General features: G+C 42.6%; 1 protein-coding gene across 6 annotated transcripts in view; it reads left to right on the forward strand.

The window, feature by feature from the left end:
- Positions 1–23,719, forward strand: part of gramd1bb (GRAM domain containing 1Bb) — a 63,622-nt gene that overhangs the window by 35,094 nt on the left and 4,809 nt on the right. For 2 of the 6 annotated variants that reach the window (XM_028419266.1, XM_028419262.1), the window contains exons 4-21: positions 9,044–9,254; positions 12,596–12,619; positions 14,113–14,133; positions 14,745–14,768; positions 18,899–18,983; positions 19,476–19,579; positions 19,682–19,777; positions 20,041–20,121; positions 20,224–20,339; positions 20,984–21,146; positions 21,233–21,422; positions 21,498–21,641; positions 21,756–21,874; positions 21,966–22,108; positions 22,211–22,314; positions 22,480–22,780; positions 23,125–23,232; positions 23,592–23,712. In XM_028419266.1, the coding sequence (XP_028275067.1) occupies positions 9,141–9,254; positions 12,596–12,619; positions 14,113–14,133; positions 14,745–14,768; positions 18,899–18,983; positions 19,476–19,579; positions 19,682–19,777; positions 20,041–20,121; positions 20,224–20,339; positions 20,984–21,146; positions 21,233–21,422; positions 21,498–21,641; positions 21,756–21,874; positions 21,966–22,108; positions 22,211–22,314; positions 22,480–22,780; positions 23,125–23,232; positions 23,592–23,712 (2,058 nt within the window). In that variant the 5' untranslated portion in view covers positions 9,044–9,140. Of the gene's footprint in view, positions 1–9,043; positions 9,255–12,595; positions 12,620–14,112; positions 14,134–14,744; positions 14,769–16,952; positions 17,895–18,898; positions 18,984–19,475; positions 19,580–19,681; positions 19,778–20,040; positions 20,122–20,223; positions 20,340–20,983; positions 21,147–21,232; positions 21,423–21,497; positions 21,642–21,755; positions 21,875–21,965; positions 22,109–22,210; positions 22,315–22,479; positions 22,781–23,124; positions 23,233–23,591; positions 23,713–23,719 lie in introns of those variants that run through there. The other 4 variants (XM_028419265.1, XM_028419264.1, XM_028419267.1 and 1 more) reach the window with 4 other exon arrangements.

The following is a 23,719-nucleotide window of genomic DNA, read 5'->3' on the forward strand; positions in this document are numbered from 1 at the left end:
CCTGCTTTGAGACTTTTTCAACAATGTCTTGCAGGTTATCGACTAACAAAACATTACAGCTGTGTCCCACTATGTGATTTCTTTCTTTGACTTTGACTCTTACATTCAAATGAAACTTTACCTAGCATCTTGGCATGGCCCCTCATATGGGGCAAAAACAGGCAGGAATACATTTGACTAATGGTTACACTTAAAGTCAAAAATAGTGGTTTGCAATGAATGAACATATAATAAAATAACAATAAATAACTTTGGGCCTTTGGCCAAAATCTTTTAGCTGATCATTTATTTTTTGTCTGTGTCGCCCAACCAGCCAAATGCAGTGGAACTATAACCTGTTCTGCCATTTGTGTGTAAAAGCATGTATCTTTCTGACATTGGTTGAAACGTACCTTGCCATAATGTCACAGATCCATGTGTTCTTCTTCTCGTCCACCTTCTCTGCCCACTGCTTTGTGATCCAGCCTGCTTCCTTCCTCCTGTATATCCCTTGCAGATGGCAGTGTCTGTATCCCATCCCACTGGCACAAAGTGTCCCACAGGGGCTTAATCCAGTTGCCAGTTTCCTGTCTCCTCCTGTCCCTCTCTAACATCTCTCCTTAGTCCTTAAAATACCCCATCAAGTTGTGCTTCCGAATTTAAATCAGTATGTTTAATTATATCTTCTTTTAAAACAGCTTCGTATACCCAGTGGTACAGTAGGTCAGAGCTTCGGTGAGAGCCCAAAAATTGTGACAGGTCTGCCTTAGGTTGCCACACAGCGAGATAATTAAGCATTTTAATTACGCCTGGGACCAGATGCTAAGGTTATGCTCGTGGGACTATGTTGAAATAGTTTTAGAAAAAAGGTGATGACACACATTACATTTTCATTGCAGTTGCTTCCTTTTTTGTTCCTGCAGAAGGTGTTCTGCCATTTGATATAAAATAAAGACATAGGATTGCTACTGTCATTCTGAACATCTTGAGAGCAAAGTGTATGCAAACCCTGTGGCTTTGTAGATGACTAATAATGCATGTGAATGCTTTATGCAGCAGCATCGCCCCATTAAAAACACACACAAACACACCCTCCTCTCTTTCTCCCTCCAGTTGGGAACAGTTCAAGTGGCGGTACACGAATGAATGGCTTGAAGGGCTGCCATGGTAACTGCACGCCCGACACAGTCGGGCTGACAGACATTTCCGACCCAGCCAGGCGTCACCACATTTTTGTTGCCATGACAACTCTGTAAATAGCACGCCTTCCTCTCAGAAAGATGAAGAAAATCATAGGAGTCTTTTACATTTGGGGTGTATTCTGCTTACACCAGTGTTAATTAGACCTGAAGTGACACTATCCAAATGTGTTGTCATCAGTGATTAAGAAAAGCATATCAACAGCTACAGCTATGACTGTTCCTTACATTCATTATCTTTGGGGACGTGGTCAATTTAACCATCTGCACGTCCCCCTGGCTACAACAACAATGAAAACAGAGGTCTCCTAAGTAGGTCAGTTGTTGGTGTGAGGCTGGGTAGGCTTATCTGGGCACACAGTGGTCCAGCTCAGTGGACCAGCTCCCTTTGTTCCAGCACGACTCTGCTGAGCGCTCCCACAGAGGCAGCCAGCATTGCTGCAGCCCCGGGGTCAAGTCTTTCCAGCAGCACAGCTAAGGGTTCAGCTTGCTTCTTATTAGAGATACAGAGGTGACTTTGGTGATCTGTAGGAGCGAGTGGATACCTAAAAAATAACTTTTCTTGGCTGGTTTGTAAGACCTGTTAAAGTTTGCTTAGGACATCAGTAAAAGAATCAGCTGTAGAAATGCTGTACATAACTCAGTAAAACAGGCTGGGGCCTGGCATATTGAATATTAAAATTCAGTAGCTGCCACATTTATGAGAAATAGAAACACCAATTAGTTAATAAAGGCTACAGTAAATGTGTGGTCTACTATACTAACAGTTGTAACACTGTAGTGGACACCCAGTACCAGTCTGCTGATTGACTTATGTTAATGCAACAGTTAGTTGATTCAAGTTAACTTTTCACATATAGTCCTTTTGGACATTTGGGCACTGTTTTCTTTGTTTGTTTTTTTCAAAGAGAAATGATCAGTGTCATTGATGGATACCCAGATCCTTTCACATACTTTTTCTAATTTGCTAGTTTAATTTGAAATGTGGAGTAATTGATTGACAGCTATGGCCATAAGTCAGCATACATAGTTCACAATACCATTTAAGGTTTAAAAATAAATCCTTTAAAATGAAGATCTATGTACATCATACAATACCCTGTGAGTAGCACAGGCAGAAGTGTTTCCAGGGGAAATGACAGACCTATTTGCAGTGCAGTGTAGTTAACTTAAACACATTCAATTCTAGTAGAAAATGCTGTCTTAGCCACCCCCATCTTCCTATAAATAACATTGTAACTGCCTAAGGGTAAGTTCCTGTAGTTTCATCTGAGGTTTAACCCACCATTTGCTCACATAATTTGGAGCATAAATGGTTAATGCTGCAGTCATTACTTAAACACAACACAAATATCAGTGAAATCAGCTGAAGTAAGCACTTTACACTGCAGCAGGAATGACTAATAAGCGAAGTTGCTTGAGTATGAATGGTAATGCTACACAATGGATTATACTCTTATTTGTGTTTTTTATAGAAAACAATTAACAGCAGTAGTGAGTCACAGCTGATAAATAAGTTAATATTTTTGCAATGAGGCATTATTTTTGCAACATTTGAATTTTCTGAATATCTGCTTCTTGATATTATGATTAATTATGATTTATTAATTATGGATAGCAAGTAAATGTTTGTGTGTGTCTGTGTATAACCATGAAATGTGTTTACCACAAAGCCTTGCTCGCTTATTATGTGATTTAGAAGGGAGCTTCGAATGTAAAGTGACCTGAATGCCGGTGATGTCAGCCCCTCCATTCATGAAACACATGAATAATTGAGGAAGCAGCAGGCTCAGTGCACCAGCACTGAGTAGAGGTGGAATGCAAAGTGAAAGCCATCTCTTTCCTCATTTGCTCTGTCTCTGTCTCTCACCCTCTCTCTCTCTCTCTCTCTCTCTACCCTGGCTTGCACATTCTCTTTCCATCTATTGTCAGGCTGTAGCCGTGAAATTGTGAACGAGGAGCAGAAATCGCGAGAGAAGAGTCTTGCTTGGATACTAGGGGAGGCAGCAAGCAGGCAGATGATTCAACGGCTGAGAGAGAGAAGGAAGGAGAAAGGGGGTGAATTGAAAAGGGCCTCTTGCTAAGACCGAATGCGAGCCTGAATTAGACAAAAGAGAGAAGAGAGTGAACGATAGGAAAAGGGAAAGGCAAAGTCTCAGATCCAGCTTCAGTGGTTTTCTCTCAATCTGTTGGGAAAATCCGTCATTTTTATCTGCCTCTGCTGTGGCCGCTTCCTCCTCCTTTTCCTCTCATCCTCCTGGCATGCTCCGGAACTCGTCCACCCTCCTCCCCTTTATCCCTCATCCCTCTCTTTTCCCTTCTCTCCCCCCTCTCCTCATCCACCTCCTCTCCTTCCTCCTGTGCCTCATCCAAGGCTCCCGCTGCGTGAATGAAGTCGTTTGAAAGGGGCTGATCGCTGCAGAGCGACTCACTACATGGCTACGAGCAGGTTAGTGCTGATGGGAACAACTGCCTGCTTACCTGTCTGTGTTCAGCTGAAACTACATGGAGCCTACTCAATGATTAGTTTCACTGTAAGGCAAGATCAACATGTACTGTTTAGAGGGAGTATCCAAGGAGGGAGCAGGGGGGCAGCTGCACCTCAGACCACCAGTGCCTCTTCTTTGGCAGGTGGTGTTAAGGGCTATGTAAGCTGGTTATTAGGAGATCAGAGCTGGCCAGGGAAGATCAGTGGCTCTAAGCCTGCTAAAGAAAATCTCCCTGCCCGCTTCTTCCATCTTTTCTCTCTCTCTCTCTCTCTCTCTCTCTCTCTCTCTCTCTCTCTCTCTCCCTTTCTCTCTCTCTCTCTCTCTCTCTCTTTCTCTCTGTATTTATCTGCCTAGCTACCTTTCTTCTTTTCCACGGACAGTGAAAAAAGAAAGTGCATTGCGCAGTCTGTGGGATGATCCGCTGGGTGAACAGCTCATTATTGGGAGCTGTCTACGAGGACATGGTGGTGTTTGAGTGTGTGACGGTGGCCAACGAGGGCTGTCGCTGCCTCGAGGGCTGTTACGGCGAGGTGTTGAGGGACTGTGTCTTTCAGCAGGGGTACGGTGGATTCTGTGTATGAGGGTGTAGTAGTCTGTGTGTGTGTGTGTGTGTGTGTGCAGACAGTGGATGGGTGGGGTAGGATGGATAATATAATCTGTACAGTTTATAGGTGCATTTAAATGAAGAGGTGTTTCAGTTTGTATTAATTTGTGGGTTGTGTGTGTAATGATTCTAATTTTATCTGTAAAAAAAGGTGAGCTGTATTGTATTTATGCAATACGTGGGCGTGAGTGCTGTTTTCATGCGCATGCCCATGTTTATGTCTGCTTCTGTGTACTGTATGCGCATTCCTGTGCGTGCATGCGCAGTGGTCCCTGGTGAGCATGGAGCTGCTCATGGTCGTTTCAGAACTGAGCGGAGCTGAAGGGCCGCTGCCAGATGGGTATTTTCCAGGGTCAGCAAAACTGTGAAAACAAGTGGGGCCCTCAGAAAGGCCCGGAACTCTGTTCTATTGTGGAGCTGAGCGTTTGGACAGCTTGAGCTGGTTGGATTTAGAGCTTTAGAGCTTATTTAAAGAAAAGACTGTATCAAAGTGGTGCAAACAGCGTGCTTGTGTCTCTTTTATGTTTTTTCTCTGACACTGTATTTGTAAAAACTTGACCTACTTTGAATGACTGACAGTCGGGATCCTCTGTGATGAACACCTTAGTGTCAGTCGCGTGTCTGTGCAGCACTCTGTTATGCTATGAGCTCAGTATTTGATGCTCTGGAAGAAATCCTGATTGCACAGAATGCAAATCAACATGTTGCTGGGTAAAAATTGAGATTTTAATTTGATAATAATCAGATAAAGTTTATTGCAGTAAGTTAGGCTCACAATCAGAAATGATTTACTGACCATGATACTTTCAGAATTCACAGGACTACAGTATAGCACCATGTTATTGTTCAGTGATCAGTGTGCGACAGAACTTTGATATGTGTTCATGTATTTATTGTTATAAATAGACAAGAGAGAATGAGTTTGAATTGTCCAAAGTCACTGCTTAGAAATTGTAAAATGTTCTAATATGAATTCTTACTCGGCAAGTTTCTTGTTTTAGAGGAGACACGCACAAGAAGTGAGGAATACAATGAGCTACAGCGATGATGATGAACCATTCTGCCAGCTGTGACAGTGCAGGGGCCATCTGACAAAAAACAGACACTGTTACATAGCACAATCATCTCATACCTCTTTGATAGATGGATATGTGCTCTTCATTGTGTAGTCCATTCAAACACCAGTGGGCTAACCAATGGGGTACTTGCTTGTGTCAGGACTGGATAGGAACTGCTGACCTGACCCTTCACCACCAAGAAATGTGATGTGTTAGTTTCACTTAGTTTAGCGAGATTTGTTCTCAGTGAATACACTTCAGTCACTGTCAGTCTGTTGGTTATAGCACCAAATGTTTTTGGAAATGCTATCGCTTCTCGTTCCAGTGTTGCACTTTGCAGAACTTCCTCGTGCACTCATCTCACTGTCATCTCAACTGTCTGCACATAGAGACACAGGTTATTACTCCATCTTGGTACTCATTGTCTACCTTACTGCAGTTTGACTGAGGCATTGGCATAGCATTTTCAGTATGTGAGTAGCAGGTGTACCGCTTCAGGTAGAAGGGCTGCTTATCTGTGCTGGGTCTGGATAGATTTATCTTGTGCACACAAATGAATCTAAAAAGGGCAATAAATAATTTAAATTCAGGACCAAATTGTATCTCAGACATAAGGGCTCAATACTGTAAACAATGGTGTCTCTTTGGTCATTTAGGAGCATTATACTTATATACTTATACTGGTGAAGTATAACATAAATCCCCACTTTAAACCCAAAAACTAAAGTAACATTTAAATTGAGTAATCTGTGTTGGGACGTCAACATATCAGCTCATCAGTATATGTACTAACTGAGGCCAGATGGGCTGTGAGGCATTGTCTGTCACATTACCTCCCTGCTGTATTTCCTGCTCAAACAGCATCCCTAACAACAGAGCTGGTCGAGTATATTTAGTCACAGACATTGAATATTTAAACCACTTTCTCTGTGCACTGTTGCTATAGCGATATTCATTCCAGCCTGGGTTTTATTTGTGCTTTGTGGTCATGTGGGTGATGCTCTAAATGATATGGCTTTATAATTGTTGGCTTGCCATCTTTCTTTTGTCAGGTCACTTAATCAATAACTTATGTTGCCATGTTTAGTTTAGGAAACCCTGTTTAATTTGTCAACACCAAATAGCACCACTTGACAAAAATGTTTTTACTGACCAGTGTGGTATGTCCGTCAGAGATAACACTCTGAAAGGAACTCTGGCTTTACTCTCAGTGTTGTGTTTCATGAAGCAGCTGCAAACAAAGCACTTGTAATAGATGCTTCTGTTTGTTCTCCTTCTGCAGGCTAGTTAGCTGCATGTTCACTCTATCCACACGTACCACATGGTTCAAACAGCAAACTGCAACGTGTGAATGACTGATTGGATGTAGTCATTCATATGCTGATGATGGATCCGTGTTTCCATTATTTGCAGCCATGTGTCTGAACAGGAGAGAGGATCTGTGAATCCTTCTGCTACAAACAAGTGGGGGTTATTTTTTGTGTAACTACTGACCTTCCCAGTCTTTTCATTCTTGGCTGGTATGTGAGGAACAACCAACCAGAATGAGACACAGAAAAGTTCACCACTGACTCATTGACCTTCTCTGTCTGCACAGGCAGGGAAGTGTTGCATTGTTTTTCTGTGGTATCTTTGCACAGGTGTTTGTATAGTTCTGGTGGGTGAGTTTTATTTTATCCTTTATTTATCCAGCACAGTCCCTGTGTGATACAGTCTCCTCCTCCAGTAGTTATAATAAAAGAAGAAGAAACTGTTTCACATGTTTGAACATGCTTTTCCTTCTTCATATTTGTTTTGTCAACCAGCAACAGTGAGCACAGCATCTGTGCTATATTCTTCATCATCTATGCACCATGCACGGTGGCCCACAGGGGTTCCCTGTGTGCTTGCAGTGACCGTCTGCTGTGCCTGAAATAAAGACCACAAATGTTTACATTATAAAAAATGTATGCACTCACAAACAACACATCAACCTCTGAAAAACTCAGCACAACAATGCCTTATTTTAAATGATAATAGGACGATACATTGACAACTGATTATGAGACGAGTGATAGTGTCTGCTCATCACCTGTGCTGAACTGAAACCCCTGGCTGCATGGTGACTTTATGTGTGTGTAAATCAGCCAGTGTTTTGGCTCTGAGATTATCTTGTCCATTGTATGCCAGTGCACTCTGCCATTTTAGCATTCATGTTGCATACACACCACTCACAATAGTAGAAATTATTAACAGGGACATAAAATGCAGGAATAAGAGCTTCACAGAATGAGGAGATTTTATCTGGTATTCACCTGCTGCTGAGCGCTGCCAATTATGAGCGTGTACTTTATATTGTAAATGATCAGAAATAAGGCAAGGCTTTTCCACAAATGTACTCTTAATCATTCAAAAAAGCATGCAAAAAAGTAACATATAAACATATAAACAATGATTACGTAAAGTAAAGTAAAGCTATATACATAAATGTGCATGTGTGCAAAATTTAGCTGTTGAATGAAAAATTGTGCAAAAACTGTCAGGAGGTAAACAGCATGGTACATGTGCAGTTACTGAATATGAAGGTGCATAGAACAGTAGACAATATTGCAGTTACTGTGTTACTGGATGTAAACAGTCAGTATGTGCAGGGACAGTCCACTGTTACAGACTCCTGTCAGCTGTTGAGGAGTCTGGTGGTCCTGCATGTTGGTAGAGTGATCAAAGTGATCATCCAATAAAAAGCAGAGCATTTAGCAATCATATTAATTGATGTCAGAGGCACCCTAATATGATCAGATGTGCATTATTTATCCCACTTAAACATGTGAAGGCTCACATATGTCCTCGCCTTTTAAAATCAACTGGGTGTCAATACAGCAGACCCTGAGAGTCGGACAGACACTGTCTGCGCCCCTGTCTACGATTCAGGGCTCTAAGCCGCACGAAGTCCTGAATGTAACAGTAGATCAGTAATTCATGGCCACTAACAGCAGCCATTGGTGACGTAATGGCTTGCATAACGCCATGTCAAGTAACCAGGCCTGGCAGGCGTGCTGTCACACATATCACTTACAGAGCCTTTTGTTAGCTTCTGTCATTGTGAGGAGAAGTCTTCTTGCTGAAGACACTGATGTGTGTGTCTGTGTGTGTGGTATGTGTGTGTGTCTGTGTGTTGAGAAGAGAGTGTCTAGTTCTGGATCACAGAGGCTACCTGATAGGAACTTAGTGTACAATGGAAGGACAGCCTGTCTTCAGACAACAGTGAGATATTAAAGCAGGTCCCTGTGCAATGGTTAGCATGTTTCACATGTTTCATGTACTATTGGTCTACTTACATCAGCAGAATGCTCTTATGTCTTCTTTATGTATTTATGTTATTGGAACAATGCTCAAAATGCAGACATAAAATTTGGATTTGTTGCACACCTTGACCTTCTATTTGCTCAGGTGCTCTGAGTGACAGCATCTTACGACATTTGTTTTCCTCAGTGCTGCTGTTGTTGTTGTTGTTGAGTTCCCGTATTAGCCTAGCTGTTATTAGGCAGGTTAGCACATGGTGCTTCAAGCCTCAGGTGATGTAATTCTGAGAAACAGTGCATGTGTTGTGCTGCAGTCCACGCTGACCTGTAAATGAAGCACTCTGTGGCGCAGTCTTGTATCATAATATTTACTGTTCATTAGAAAACGTAAACCATTTTCTCATCACTCTTTCTGTCTTTTTTTATATTTTAGCACTGCCAGTAACTCAAACAAGAGCACACCGGCCTGCTCACCAGTCCTGCGTAAACGCTCCCGCTCTCCCACACCACAGAGCCAGGAGGGTGAGAACATGGTGGAGAAGGGTTCAGACCACTCCTCTGACAAGTCCCCCTCCACTCCAGAGCAGGTTGTCCAGAGAACATACTCCCTGCAGTCAGCACGAAGCGGGGGAAAGAACTCAAAGGTGAGTGACCAGGAGATGCAGACGTCTCTACCTGCCTGAGATGAGAAAAACCTCCCAGTTTGAAGCACAGTGCACTTTCACACACAAGTTTAAACATATTCAGGGTCTAGCTGTCTGCGGATTGGACACTCTGAGATTGATAGGAGTCCGCTCTGGAGGAGTGATTCCCCGTAACGCTGCATAACACTGCTCTGACAACTTTACCCAGTAGCTGTTGTGAAAGGATTTACAATAGGACACAAGGTGCCTGTTTCCCAGGCATGTTTACTCATGTTTACTCATCAGATTAAAACAGACAGAATGGATTTGTAAAGGCTTGATTATACAACCTAAATGTTTATGTGGAGTAAGTCTCTTTCCCCTCATGCTGCATTATCATCTGACAGTCATGATGATTTGAAATTGCATTAACTGTAGCTGCATAAATACGTCAGAGTTGACACTGTTTTTTTTTTTCTAGTTTAGTGACGTGTGTGTTATGATTGGTTATTGACTTGGTGTGTGACTAATGAGCTGTAACTATCACTCTCCTCCCCTCTGGAGAGAGATTGCGCTCTCCTCTCCATTCCAGACTTTTCATTTTTACATATCATTTGCGCTGCAGTCTCTAAACTCATAATTCCCTTGAAAGAGCAACAATTGAAGGACAGAAAGGACACAATCACATCATCAGACCTAACTTAGCAAAAGCCTGCACAGAGCTGAGGTGTGATTAGATGATGTTAGTCTCAGCATGACTTTGTTTTAAATTTAAGTTCTAGGGTACATTCCTACAGTATACCAATTTGACTGTTACGCCATGCTACGAAAACGCATGCATTCACATATATTTGCTAATTTACAGTAATGTTAACTCTGTGTGTGTACACCTCTTCCTGCACCACACATATAAGCAGTAAGTAAGTGTGGAGAAAAAAGAGGCTTCATTCCCTGCCAACAAAAGCAATCTGCAGTATGTGAAAGGTGGTGTAGCACCTTACTCTTGAGGATGGTGCTGTTTTTTTTCTGTCCAGAATTTGTGAGGTGCTCTTTTTTTTTTATCCAACAGTTAACTTTACTGAAGCACATGATTTTAGCAGACTGTGGGTACGTCCAGCCTTGTTTAACACTTATGTTTGGAGGAGAGTTCATCCTTAGTGGAGTGCAAGGAAGCAGATGTGTATGAGTTCACGTTGGGCTAAAAACAAAACCTAAGCACACAGCTCTCTGCAAAGACTGCAAAAAAATACCTCTCTATGCAGGGCCACCTCTTCTTCCTTGTTGGGCCAAGGGCAGAGTAGACTGCACTACTGAGTGGTGTTATGCCATGGTATCGTGTGGAGCTGGCTTGTTAGCATGCTTACTTCAGTAGATGTCTCATGCAACACAAACCTCTGTTCAGATGATCTGCACTGATGTTTTATTTACAGGTTAATGTTATATATTTTGGAGGGATTTTTTTAGATCAAACCACATTTATCTGTCAGCTTTATTTTATAAAGCATTGACCAATAAAATCCTTCTGTATTTAAAGGGTTCCTTTCTAGCCGATTATAATTGTGAAATACAAATGTTTTAGCCGTACCACTGCAACGGTGTTTTTTAGACTCTCTGAAGGTGGAGTTTGCTCTCAGGTCTTTCTTTAACCTGTCCTCCCTCACATTGTCATCTCCCATCATAAATGAACTCACTGAGGTTCAGGTTCTTCGTTATGCCATTCTTTTATTTGCTCACTCAGTCCTCATCTGTCTCACTGTGTAAATCACTTTTAAATCACTATACATATGTCTCCACCACACAGTGTGCACGCCTGCTCTCTCTGCTGCTGCTGCTGCTGCTGCTGCTGCCGCTGCCACATGTCACCATATGATATTGCGTGCCATCCGATAATGACTGTTCAGCTCTTCTGTTGGTTCTTTCAGCTGTTTCTTCTTGCAGTTTTATTTTTTTATTTCATTTTTTTCTATCTGATTTTTCTTTGTTCTTCTCCTGATTGCATGCTAGTCTCACAAGCGACTTTCCAAAGTAAGCATTACTCTTTTTTTCTGTTCTTCTAATATTTCTGTGCCCACCTCCCTTCTGCAACACATCCCGCCTTGTGAGCTGCTCTATGTGCCGGCCCGCCCTGTTTTTGGAATGCTTCACCCAGCTTGCCCCTGTGTGCATAGTGCAACCGTTGCAAGCCCCATCTGCACCACAATCATAGCAGATGGACATTTCTTACAACGACGACAACACCCTCAGTCACTTCCTTTCTATTTCCTCTGCTGTCCTTTTCTTTCCTTGTAAGGTTACACCACATTTAATGTTGGATCAGAACATTTCCCTGTTTGGCTGTGGAGATAAAGAATTAAAATGCTCATTGGTTATAGACAGGTGGAGACGAAGTTGCACATTTTGTGAAGATTTCTTGCACAAATTCAAGTACTACATAGTATTTCCTTCCTCTTCCTCTTCCTCTGTCCCTGTCCTCCTACACCCGTCTCTCTACAAACTTACCTAAGTGTTACTCTGTGGTTACAGCAGCTGTAGATAGATAAACTCTCATAAATCCTAGACGCTTCCCTGTGTCAGTGTACCAGGACTACAGCATTATTTCAGCAGACTTCCTCCTCCTCTTCTTCTACTGCCACAATCCCCACCACCCCCCAAAAAATCCCCCTCCCTGTCCTGTAAATGTGCTGCAGGCTGGTGTCACGTTTTCCTGCATCGCTTTATCCATCTAATTTGCACCAGTTTTTTACCACTTGTTTGTCACTCACTGATTTTATGGGGAGTTCATAAAGACTCTTTATACTGGGCCTCTTGTTAAAATGCTCCTTTGTGTCCACATTTAATGGACACAGGCAAGGGTAGGGCAGTCAGTAAACAGGAGTTTAGCTGGAAGAGAACAACCCGTGTGTCATATTGTTCACGTACATACACGCATAGCTACAAATTGATTACATCACCCCTCTTTTCAGTGACACAGTCCAAGCCCTCCCCTCCCCCACTAGCTCGTTCCAATACCCCGACATGAGCCTCTGTGGTCACATGACCCCAGACATGGCATGAGGTCATCTGAGCAACGTGAGCTCGATCACCCTAACCCTAATGCAATCCAAATAAATGAGAAAAGAGTGGCACTGTGCCTCTGCAAGACAAATGATGATACCGTAATAAGCTGTTAGGTTTTTCATGCAACTAACCTGCAGATCAGATCTAGTAGTACAGTGACATTTCAACTTCAACCCTGTGACACTGTAGCATTGTAATGGCAGTCTGTATTCGAGCCACAAGCTCTCTTTCCTTTTTCCTTTTTTCTGTATTCATGTTGGTCACTGCTTTCGTTAACTTTTTGTTTTCTCTTAATTTTCTTTCAGTATGACAGACTAAACCTGATTAAAGTAAGCATTTCTTCTTGTTTTCTTTCGACTCACTGACAATCCCTGCTGGCCCCAGTTAAATTCACCCCAACCCAGCCCTCCACTTTCTCTTTGTAGATTCCCCTTTAACAGATTCAGTCCCTCTTGTTCTTTCCTGAATCATTCCCTGAATAAATGTGAAAGGACAATGATTACTTTGATTGTTCAATTAAAAGTGATCGGTATTATCTGATACCAATCTGGTGTTTGGCTGCAGGGACAAAATTACATTTTTAATATATATTTTTGAATCAAATTGTTTTTTCTAAATCATCCAATCTCGCAAGACTCGCAACAATAAATCACAAAGGAGTTCCAGGCAAAAATGAAAAACTAAATTAAAAATCTCTTTCATTCTCACTTTCTCTGTCTTTCTCTTTGTCTTACATGCAATTTCTTTTTATTTGAACGCCACTGTAATAAATGTCACTATCTCACTAGCATCCTGTCGCACAAAGTCAAAAACACAATGGCACATGCACACGCACCTTTTATACAGACAGCGGCCTGAGTAATTCCTCTCACGTCTCTTGTCACCTTCAAAATCAGATTAGCCCACATTAGCCCAGCTATCGTCACAACCAGGCCTCAGGCCTGCTACTGCAGCTCCTGGCTCACTAACACCACACACTGCAAATAACTCCCAAAACACTAAAAACTCAGCTGACGTCAGGGGTATTAACAGCATTTCTGGCATGCGATGTGTGCTTTGTGGTCATTTGTAAAGCTGAGTATCTTTCAGGTTGAAATGATAAAAAGTTGAAACCCGATAATGATAATCCACATTGTCAAGCTTGTAAATGTGCAGTATAATTTCAATTATTATTGCTTCAACTTACAGTGTGGTGCGTATAATAATTGTACTTCAGTCATCAGATTCTGGCTGTATGCAGTTTTCTACCCCTTTATTCCCATCCCCCCCCACAGATACCTCCTCCTTGTTCCCCCCTTTGAATGATCACCTGCATGTTTCCTCTATGGGACGTCTGCTCTTAGACAAATGAAGTGGAAAGTGTGTTCATGTGGCTGGAAAATGTTGTAACGTCATTGTCACTATTAGGCTACACCTCTGCTGCCCTCTGCTGCTATAAAACAGCAATGGAATTAATTTGGCTGTTAATGGAGAGCACTTAAATTGAAACAGTTATAATTATATATATTATATAATTAATTATTAATAAGTTAAAGCAATAGCCTAATAACTCTCACAAAACTGACAAAAGGAGGTGAAATAAGTTAAATACATTATTGTTATCCAACTCTGATTTCCAGAAACCTTCTAGAATGCAAGAGGTTGACATTGTGGTGTAAATATTAAATTCATAACAATGTAATTTTACACCAATTTAATGTGCACCTGTGGAGCAATCCCATTCTTCTGATGAGCCATTTTATTTGAAATAAAATGTCAGTGTTTGGGTTCATACTGTTAAATTTATCTTTCTTTTTCTCTCTATGTTTTTCTCTTTCCACAGAAGAGCCAAAGCTGGTACAACGTAAGTCACTTTCATTTACTATATCCATATATATATGTGTACTTTCAGGTTTGTGTGTGTGTGTTGGTGTGTTTGCACTTCATTTGTGTGAATCCTGGAAGTGTCCTGGCGTTGTTTTAGTGGGGAGTGCTGCTTAGAGAATGAAAGGTCGTCGTCCTTGACCCCGTTTACTGGAGGACCTCATGAGTAGTGTGGGTTACTGGTCCTCCCTGCAGGGATTAGTGTGGGCTTAAATGAGCAACAGGTGGGCCTGTCTAATGCACGGGAACAATACAGGGAATGTGAAGCACTTTAAACACAAGATCTAATGTTTACATGTATATTTATATAGACCTTTGTGTAACTTCACACAGTGTAGGCCCAACAAAGGGTGTTGCAGATTTGTTTTGCACCACTAGATGGTGTGCTAGCACTAATTCTGAAACCATCATAAATTCTTTTGATATAGCAACTAAGCACCCACAATTATTTTCCATCAGTTGTCCCACATGCTGGACTTGACACCACACAGTGTCAAACCACAGTTTCCCTTGAAGTATCATTATTGGTCCCATTTATTTCTTTTCTTTTTTATTATTCCGTGTGTGTACACTCTCCCCCTCTCTCCCCAGCATGAAAGACAACACATCCTGAGAGTAAGCATGACTTGTATTCTTGTGCAACCCTGGGTATCTTTCTGTCTTTCTTGCTTCTCAGACTGGTGGGATTTTAATATGCCTCCTGCCTGTTTTCTCTTTCCATTGACTTCACTCAAAGTTGTTACCACCTCATGGCAAAGGCATGGTGATTGTTGTTAAAAAAAATTCACTTACAGGATTATGTTTTGATTTTTAAAAAATTACATTAACAGGAAGACACACACACACCACAGGATGTGTAACTTACAAATCCCTTAGATGTGCTCACCAGCCGGTCATTGCACAAACTTTCTAATTCTGGTAGGCAACAGGTGGTAACAACCGCACTGAGCTCCTCACTGTACTCAACAAATCAACAAATCATCGCAAGAGCTTCTGGACAAGCCATGGGAATGGAGCATGAAGCTTTAGGATGTAGCATGTATATCTCCAGCCTGGCTAGTTTTTCCCTGTGCTGATAAACACAGACCCTTTGGCTTTAGGATTTTACAATCAGAAGGAACTGGTAACATTTGTTGTGACAAAGCTTGATGCAAAATGTCTAGACCTGCTGCTCTAACACACAGCTTTAATGTTTCTTCTATTCACCTCATTATCTAGAGATTATTTGCCTAACAGATAACAATGATTTATTTACTAATGACATAGATGGCTATCAGATAGTAGATTCTCTTAACTTCAGGGAAACAACTACACAATGCTTCCTTCAGTTAAGTTATGTAATTCTGCGGTGTGACCAAAACCAACAGAGAATCAATCCGGCTGCCCTGTTTCAAGCAAATCTGGATTATCTGTTGCTTGTGACTTCAGATTTTTACTCATAAGAAGAGCCTGTATATTTCATTAAAAGAACAGACTCACTTTGAAATAAATTTATAAAATTTGTCTCTGGCCTGTTTTTAAAGATTTACATATTTTATATCAGTTGGGGTTAGTGCCTAAGACATAGAGGAAGAGGGAAGAAAAGTCAGCATATGGAGACCAGAAACTTTGATCATTATATTCAATGCAGACTTTAGGAAGCTCAACAATAGTGAATATATCCTTTACATTGCAATACTAAAGCTCAGTCAGTCAGTGAAATGCATCGAATGGAGACAGTATCTGCATGTCGGGTAATGCGTTGGTGGGTATGTCACTGCACCTTTGGATGGCTGTGATGCCCTCTCATGGCACTGAAAGCACAGTGATTAAAAATCCATCTGTCCTGATGTGAGTTCGGAGCCTGTAAGAGATGCACACAGTCGTCACCGCCCCGCCGCAGCAACTCTCTGAAAGCTCCCGCTCATTCACTTGCACACAGGCATGTCGCAATGCTTCTGTGGTAACCATACCCAGAATCTCCAGGAAGTTAGCAACATGTGGGAAAACACCCAACGAGCGGCATGATGAGTGACATTAGGTCAGGAGACAATGACACAAACCTCTGTTGACTTTCCACCAAATGGAAAACAGCCACAGTAAAAGAAGATGGGTTTATTATCTATGAGATGAAACCCCACCCTGGTTTACAGTACCAGTCTCTTCCATCCCCTACTGTTTGTCCAGCAGGTTAATAGTTAACCAAATCAATACACACTGTGTATCTGCAGTCACGCCTCATCCCAAGTCTCCACTGTCACCTGAACTCTGGACGCTGCATCTCTCACAACAGCTTCTTTCTTTGCTTGACTTATTGGAGAAAATTAAATGAATGAGCATGAATAAAGGGTCGCTGTCAGCGTTGACACCGCAAATGACTTCAAGGAGATGAAGCCTGAATTCCCCGAAGATTCATCCACATGATGTTAAAGCGATAGAAGGCCTTTTTGAAAAGCTGAAGACCGCAAGACTGAAGAATCTTTTTACAAGACTGGTGTGTTTTTTCTGCCTCCGGGAGGGAAGGTGCGACTCGTGGCTATAATCCAGTGCACAAATGTAGGCTACACATTTGAGTCAATGAAACTCAGGATGTAGTAACACTGGTGCTTTTTATTTTTTGTCAGACCTACATAACTGTGCCCACCTACTTGACTGCTGAAATATTTTTAGTTTAAAATAGTGGGAAGGCATGCAGCGCATCTTTTTTTTTGCTGCTAAGCGTCACAGTGAGTGTGTAAGAGGAGTAGATGAATGACCTCAATACCAAGGCAGGGTGAGACGCCTTCAAGTCTTCATAGAGCCACACAACCATTTGGATTCTTCGCATACATCAAAGGAATAATATTTACAGTATGTTTGTCCAGAGTGTGGCATGCAACCCAGTGCAGATCCTGTCGAGATTGATGGCGTTGTTTTGCAGGCAGAGGTAACTGGAGGCTACGCTCACATCTGTTCTCTGTAACTCAATCACTCTGTCAGACAGCAAGACGGACCCAGACCCCAGCACACACTTCAGCAGACTGAAGACATTTTTTTTCTTTTATTCTATCCTGTTTACTTTCCTCTCAGCTTTCCAGCTTTGTTTGTATTAGTCCTTCGCTCCACAAAAGTAAACTTGCTTCATTCTTTGCGGGTTGTAAACTGAGTAATTACAAGGCACTCAGACCTGGACAGCAACATGCACACACTCTGCTCACACACTCTCGAGGAGGAGTAAGCAGTGAAAAAAAGGAAAAAGCTACTGGCATGATAATAAAGGACTTGTTGGCCGGGGTTACTAGAGGGCAACAGCCATAACTCTCCCTGTGTGAGTGAAGGGAAGCGAGAGAGAGCCAGAGAACGACAGAGCGAGACAAAGATCATGTGGTTGGAGTGCGCCTTGTCCATGGCTCAACACTGAAAGGGAGCAGCAACCAAAACAGGGGGTGGATACTACAGCTTCCAAACCACTGGACTCACCACCAGTCTGCTATTATTTTCCAAACCTGCTGACAAGCCCTCCAACAGCAGAGAGGAGCCCACTGGGGTACATTTTGGAGAAAAATCCTTCCATCTAGGCGCCAGAAAACAGGATCTGGAGCAGTGAGAATGGAACTGGATGAGGACTGTACGATGTCAGAGTGGGAAGCCATGCTGGAACTGGATGAAGCATTGGCAGGGTGGCTTCTGCAGGGTCCTGCAAGAGGGGAATGGGGCTGGGAGTGGGGCTGGGCTGCCTCGGACCTTCAAGACCCAGAGTGGGACACGGAGGACATTCCTGCTGTAAGTTAAGCTTCATTAGAGAGCAAAAGAAACCCACAAGGAGAGCTGTGAAAACAACACATGGGGGACTGTTTTGGTTATGAGTCTGAGGTATTTGAGCTCACAGAGGCCCGTTGGTTGAAGTAATCATCAGGTTACTACGAGTGACTTGTCGGCAGGTGGTGATTGGTTGTTTCTGGACAAGGAGGAGGGTTTCAGAGAAGGCGTCATCTTGATGCCTGTAATTCTCCCAAATTGTATTCTCAGAATTCCATGTTTATTTTATGCAGGCATGCTGTTCCTTTTCCTCTAGCCCAGTTACAAAGGAGTATAGTTGTCTTTTGTTTCACCATAACTCTTGTTTCTGCATTGGCAGCTATTGTTTCCTGAAGCTTTCCTGTTTGAGGGAAAGCATCTGGCACAGACAGTGAGAGCTCTTACTCTGGAGACTTTATACATCACAGGCTCACTCTGCAGATGATCAAGTCTGCTAAGGCCAAACAAGAGAAAAAAAGTTGTAATCATAGGAAGTTCTTCCCACAGCTGAAAGAAATGTGAATCAAACCAGTACATATGGTTTCACCTACTCTGTCCCGCTTAACAAAAGCCTCATTGTCAGTGACATGTTGTGCTAAAATGCAAATCTAATTGTGTAAACATTAGCTGCTCGACTCATGGCAGCATGTGTATTGAATGATCTGCACAGGGCTGATTTTTTATGGACTGCGCTTTAATTCACTTAGCTATGATGCAGCCTTACAGATAACAGCATACCTTTGCTTGCCCTTCACTATACTTCCATTTCCAGTGCCTGTGAAAATCCCCCACAGAATGAGATTCATGGTATGCCATGACATCCTGATCAAACCTGTGGGTGGTTTTAACACGGTGTTCTCACATGCTCATGGAAACAAATAACCTGGCGGCAACACTTGTGAGTGAGAGAGAGCATGAAGATGCTGACGTGGGTTTAGGAGGGGTATATGGAAGAATGGTGTTTCTGACCCCCCTGCCTGTCAATGCAGGTGCTGAGCCCAACATACAAGCAGCGCAATGAGGACTTTAGGAAACTCTTCAAGCAGCTCCCAGACACAGAGAGACTCATTGTGGGTGAGTTGATGCAAAGGCCACACTGAGGCCATCTGAGGACTGCCAGCCTGTTAGTAATCTGAAAATCGTTAATTCTGACAGAACAGGAAAGTGACACGAAAAAAATTCAGTATTCAATTGCCTAACATTATGGCATGATAAATGTGTGTACAGTGTGTTCACTTCTGCTTATTATAGAGGAACTTACAGTTTGAAAATGACACTTTCCATCACTTTGAGTTACATACTGCACTCTGTGCCACAGTGTCACAAGTTTACTTGATTTGTTCTGACACAAGTTTATCAGGTATCCCATGAATACTGCCTCTGTGTGTGACCTGGACTTGTGATAGTGTGAGTAGGAGTTAACATCTAATAAATAGGATGTACACACCACAGGAGTGCAAACATGCACAGGTTAGCCGCTTGTGTATGTGCAGTTCATTTGTTGTTGTTTCTCTTTACTGTAACTTTTCATTGTACTTTGTGTGTGTCTTTGTGTTTTTGGTGCAGACTACTCCTGTGCACTTCAACGGGACATCCTCCTCCAGGGACGACTCTACCTCTCTGAGAACTGGATCTGTTTCTATAGCAACATCTTCCGCTGGGAAACACTGGTATGGCTGCTAACTGTGCTGTGGATTCTCACTGACAGTACTGGGTCATACATGTACCTGTGTGTGTGTATAACATATGATTGTGTGCATTTGTGTGTGCAGCTGACAGTGCGACTAAAAGACATCTGCTCAATGACAAAAGAGAAGACTGCCCGCCTCATTCCCAATGCCATCCAGGTCTGCACAGACACGGAGAAGGTAAATTATACAGTGACTGTTCCTTTAAATAGGGAGAAAATCACATTTTTTAAATAAAGACACTGTGAGAGTTTGAGATGTTACCAGTAGGGGGTGCACATTCCTGTGTTTGGCATGTTTGGTCAGATATGAACTGAAAGAATTAAAGTGATCTGAGGCTGAAAATCTTTAAATCCTGCTCCTCAAAATGTTTTGTGTAACTTCTGCGATTTGTTTCATTTTACTTGTGTGTTAATGTATTGTTGCGTTTCCATTCTTTACAGCATTTCTTCACCTCATTTGGAGCCAGAGACAGGACGTACATGATGATGTTCAGATTGTGGCAGAATGCCCTGCTTGACAAGGTAAGCAAACATGAGCCTATCTGAGCATCTTTTGGCTAATATTCACCTGTAAACAGGGGGGGTGCACTAGTCCTTATTTGGATCTGTTGTGTGCCTTTGCAGCCCTTGTGCCCTAAAGAACTGTGGCACTTTGTTCATCAGTGCTATGGCAACGAGCTGGGCCTAACCAGTGATGATGAGGACTATGTCCCCCCTGATGATGACTTCAACACCATGGGGTGAGTCTGGATATTCTCCGGCTTCAGTTGCTATGGCTACCTGTTTAAACATGTTCTGTCTATTACCTCTTTATCCAAATTGGAAAATAATTAGTGGGCCCAACAAGTAATACGCAGATGCTCTATCACATACAAACACTCGCTCCAGCTCTCTCAAGTAATTCATTTAGATGCACACTTACACACTTAACATCTTTCTCCCCCTCAAATCAGCTCTGTGCTCATTTATGCTGCAGTTTAAAGAGATTTAAACATCTTGGTTTACCTGCAAAACATACAACTGCGCAGATTCTGCATTAGTCTGAAAGCTTTAAAGCTCTCTCCCTGCTCTGTTTCTTCCTTCATTTACATTCTCTCCTCATGTCTGCAGAGGTTATACCAGCTAAAATCAATACAGAGCCATTGTCTAAATCTGTTTGGTCTCTGACTGAGGAGTGGAAATATGTGATCAGAGAGCTGATCAGTGAGCTCAAACTGACAAAGGCAAGGCAAAGACTGACTTTAAAGGCTTAATTGATGTCATATAAGACTTAATGAGAGATACAGTCATAAATGTATTTGTCTAAGTACTGGTCACATGTTCATAAAAATCACAACCATCCACATAAAGTTTGAAGTAATTCATTGTTCTCTGGTGCCTTCAGGTTCAGTGAAGAGATTCCCAATGAAGAAAATGAAATAAACAACGACAACTTGTCCAAGAGCAGCGCAGAAGCCAAGCCTGAGGGGAGCCCACCTCCCATTCATAAGAAAGTTGTCCCAAACAGCGCCCTCCCCAGCCCTGGCAACCATGACACACCCATCACAGTAAGTGTTTTATTTAGTCAGAATCATGCTAGGGTTAAATCAAGTGCAATGCCTGACAAGATTGTTGATATTGTTCTTTTCCCCAGTTTGAACTTCCAGCTGAGGAATATGCAGACTGCCTTCCAGATGGTGAGCTGCTGTCTGTGCCTCTGATGGTGGAGGAGAAGAAGGAGACCAGCGGGCCTGGTGGTCCTGTTCCCTCACCGTCACTGGACTTCAACGACAATGAGGACATCCCCACTGAGCTCAGTGACTCCTCAGAAACACATGACGAAGGTAGCTTCATGAAACATACATTTCAGACACCTAAACTTACTCTTCAGCTTACACCTTTGTTTCATTGATAAGTAGGTGAGGTCCAGGCCTTCCATGAGGATCTGAATGGCAGGCAACACATCAATGAGGTCTACAAGTTCAGTGTGGACAAGCTCTACGACCTCCTCTTCACAGAGTCACAGTTCATGAGCGACTTCATGGAACAGAGACGCTTCTCAGGTCAGTACCTCTGATGTTTCTCAGGTATATTTAGTCTGACTCAGGTAATTCAAACATGTGATTTCCTCTAGAGTTAACTAATTCATAATTATCTCTCACCATTGTGCTGTTTAGATGTGGTTTACCACCCGTGGAAGAAGGAGGAGAGCGGGAACCAGAGCAGAGAGATCATGTACACCATCTCTCTGTCCAACCCACTGGCACCCAAAACAGCCACAGTCACAGAAACACAAGTAAGGTCAACTCAGAAATATTTCTTACTATTTGTGCTTGATCTTTAAAATAACAGGGAGTTCATACATATATTTTTATCGGTTTTATTAGTCTCTATACAAAGCCAGCCAGGAGAGCGAGTGTTACATTATCGATGCAGAGGTCATCACACATGACGTCCCCTACCATGATTACTTCTACACTCTCAACCGCTACATGCTCACAAGGGTAGCAAAGAACAAGTGTCGGTTACGGTGAGTCATACACTTTAAAAAAGTGGCTTGATTTATTAATTCATTCATTGTTGTATGATCATAACCCAGCTGTTGCTAAATGCATTCCTGTCCATATCTCAGGGTATCAACAGAGCTGCGTTACAGGAAACAGCCATGGGGTCTGGTGAAAGGCTTCATAGAGAAAAACTTCTGGAGTGGGCTTGAAGAGAACTTCCGCCATCTTGGTAAACTTCAGCGTTGGTTGTTTCAGTTGATCATATTATATACCAGTAGTCCTACCTAAAGTGGTATTTACTATAAGAAAATCAGAAAGAATTTTCAGCTGGTTTCAGCAGATTCTAAGATGTGTGAGTAAAAAAATATGTAACAGGTGTCGTCTTCTCTTTTAGAGTTGGAGTTGTCAAAACTAGAGGAGATACTGATGGAGTCCCACCAGCTATCTCCAAAGGCCAAGGTAGTAAAGAACTCCACGGTTAGGCGAAAGAAGAGGCCGCTGCCCCACATGCGCAGCCAACATCTGGACGAGGCCCTCAGCCCGGTTACCACGCCGACAGATGAGGAAGTGATTCAGAGGATCAAACAAGTGGCAGGCTCCACACAGACCAGACACCAGAGTCCAGAGCACCATCACCTGCCTGGAAGCTTTGCCCTGTACAGTGTCTCCAAACTGCTGCTCATCATCAGCTTTGTGTACGTAACTGATCACAACACACACGCACACACAAACGTCATTCATTGAGCGATGCGGCATATCAGTCCATTCAGGTGCGACAAGAAATTTGACAGTCACATGATGCATGTTCTCATCCATTGTTCTCTTGAGTGTAACTCCTTTCTCCTCTTCTTTCATTGCCATCCCTAGGATCTGTCTCAGGTATATATGTTTCCTGATTAGCCATGAGGAGCAGATGCATATGTTTACCAAGGCGTCTCATTATGATATAGGAGTGTAATTTCCATTTACAAATCAGGAAGGGCATCGTGGATGACAGGGAGGCTTCGGTTAATGACTTTGTTTGTGCCTTGGTCTTTAGCCTGGTCCTGCTGGTGTTCCTCAATATGATGCTGTTCTACAAGCTTTGGATGCTGGAGTACTCTGCACAGTCATTAACAACCTGGCAAGGTCTGCGGCTTCATGAAAGGTACACCATTATTAATACAAAATCACAGAGATTGGTTAATTGAGTGTAAAGACACTATAATACCTGAGTACTGGAGTTATTTGTCTTCATGAACACTTACAGACATAAACATCCACACACATTCTCAGACATACACACTAAACTATATCCATATGGCCCTTGATATGTGTGACAGGAAAACACAGCGCTTCTAAAATTACCCCTGAATAGCTCTGGGCACACTGAAACAATTTAACAAACTGTGTGTTGGCAGTCCCTCAAAATGGAAATCATGCTTGACTGGCTGCAGCCTGATGTTGCTAATGTGTGTGTTTGTGTGTGTTTTTTCGTGTTTTTTCGTGCGTGTGCCCGCTTCCCAGTAAACTGCCTCAGACACAGATGGAGTGGGCCCAGCTCCTGGAGGCGCAGCAGCGTTACCATGACGCCGAGCTGCAGAAGTGGAGGGAGATTATCAAGTCATCAGTAGTGCTGCTAGACCAGGTACTCA

The sequence above is a fragment of the Parambassis ranga genome, chromosome 13 (assembly GCF_900634625.1).
Source record: "Parambassis ranga chromosome 13, fParRan2.1, whole genome shotgun sequence".
NCBI lineage: Eukaryota > Metazoa > Chordata > Actinopteri > Ambassidae > Parambassis > Parambassis ranga.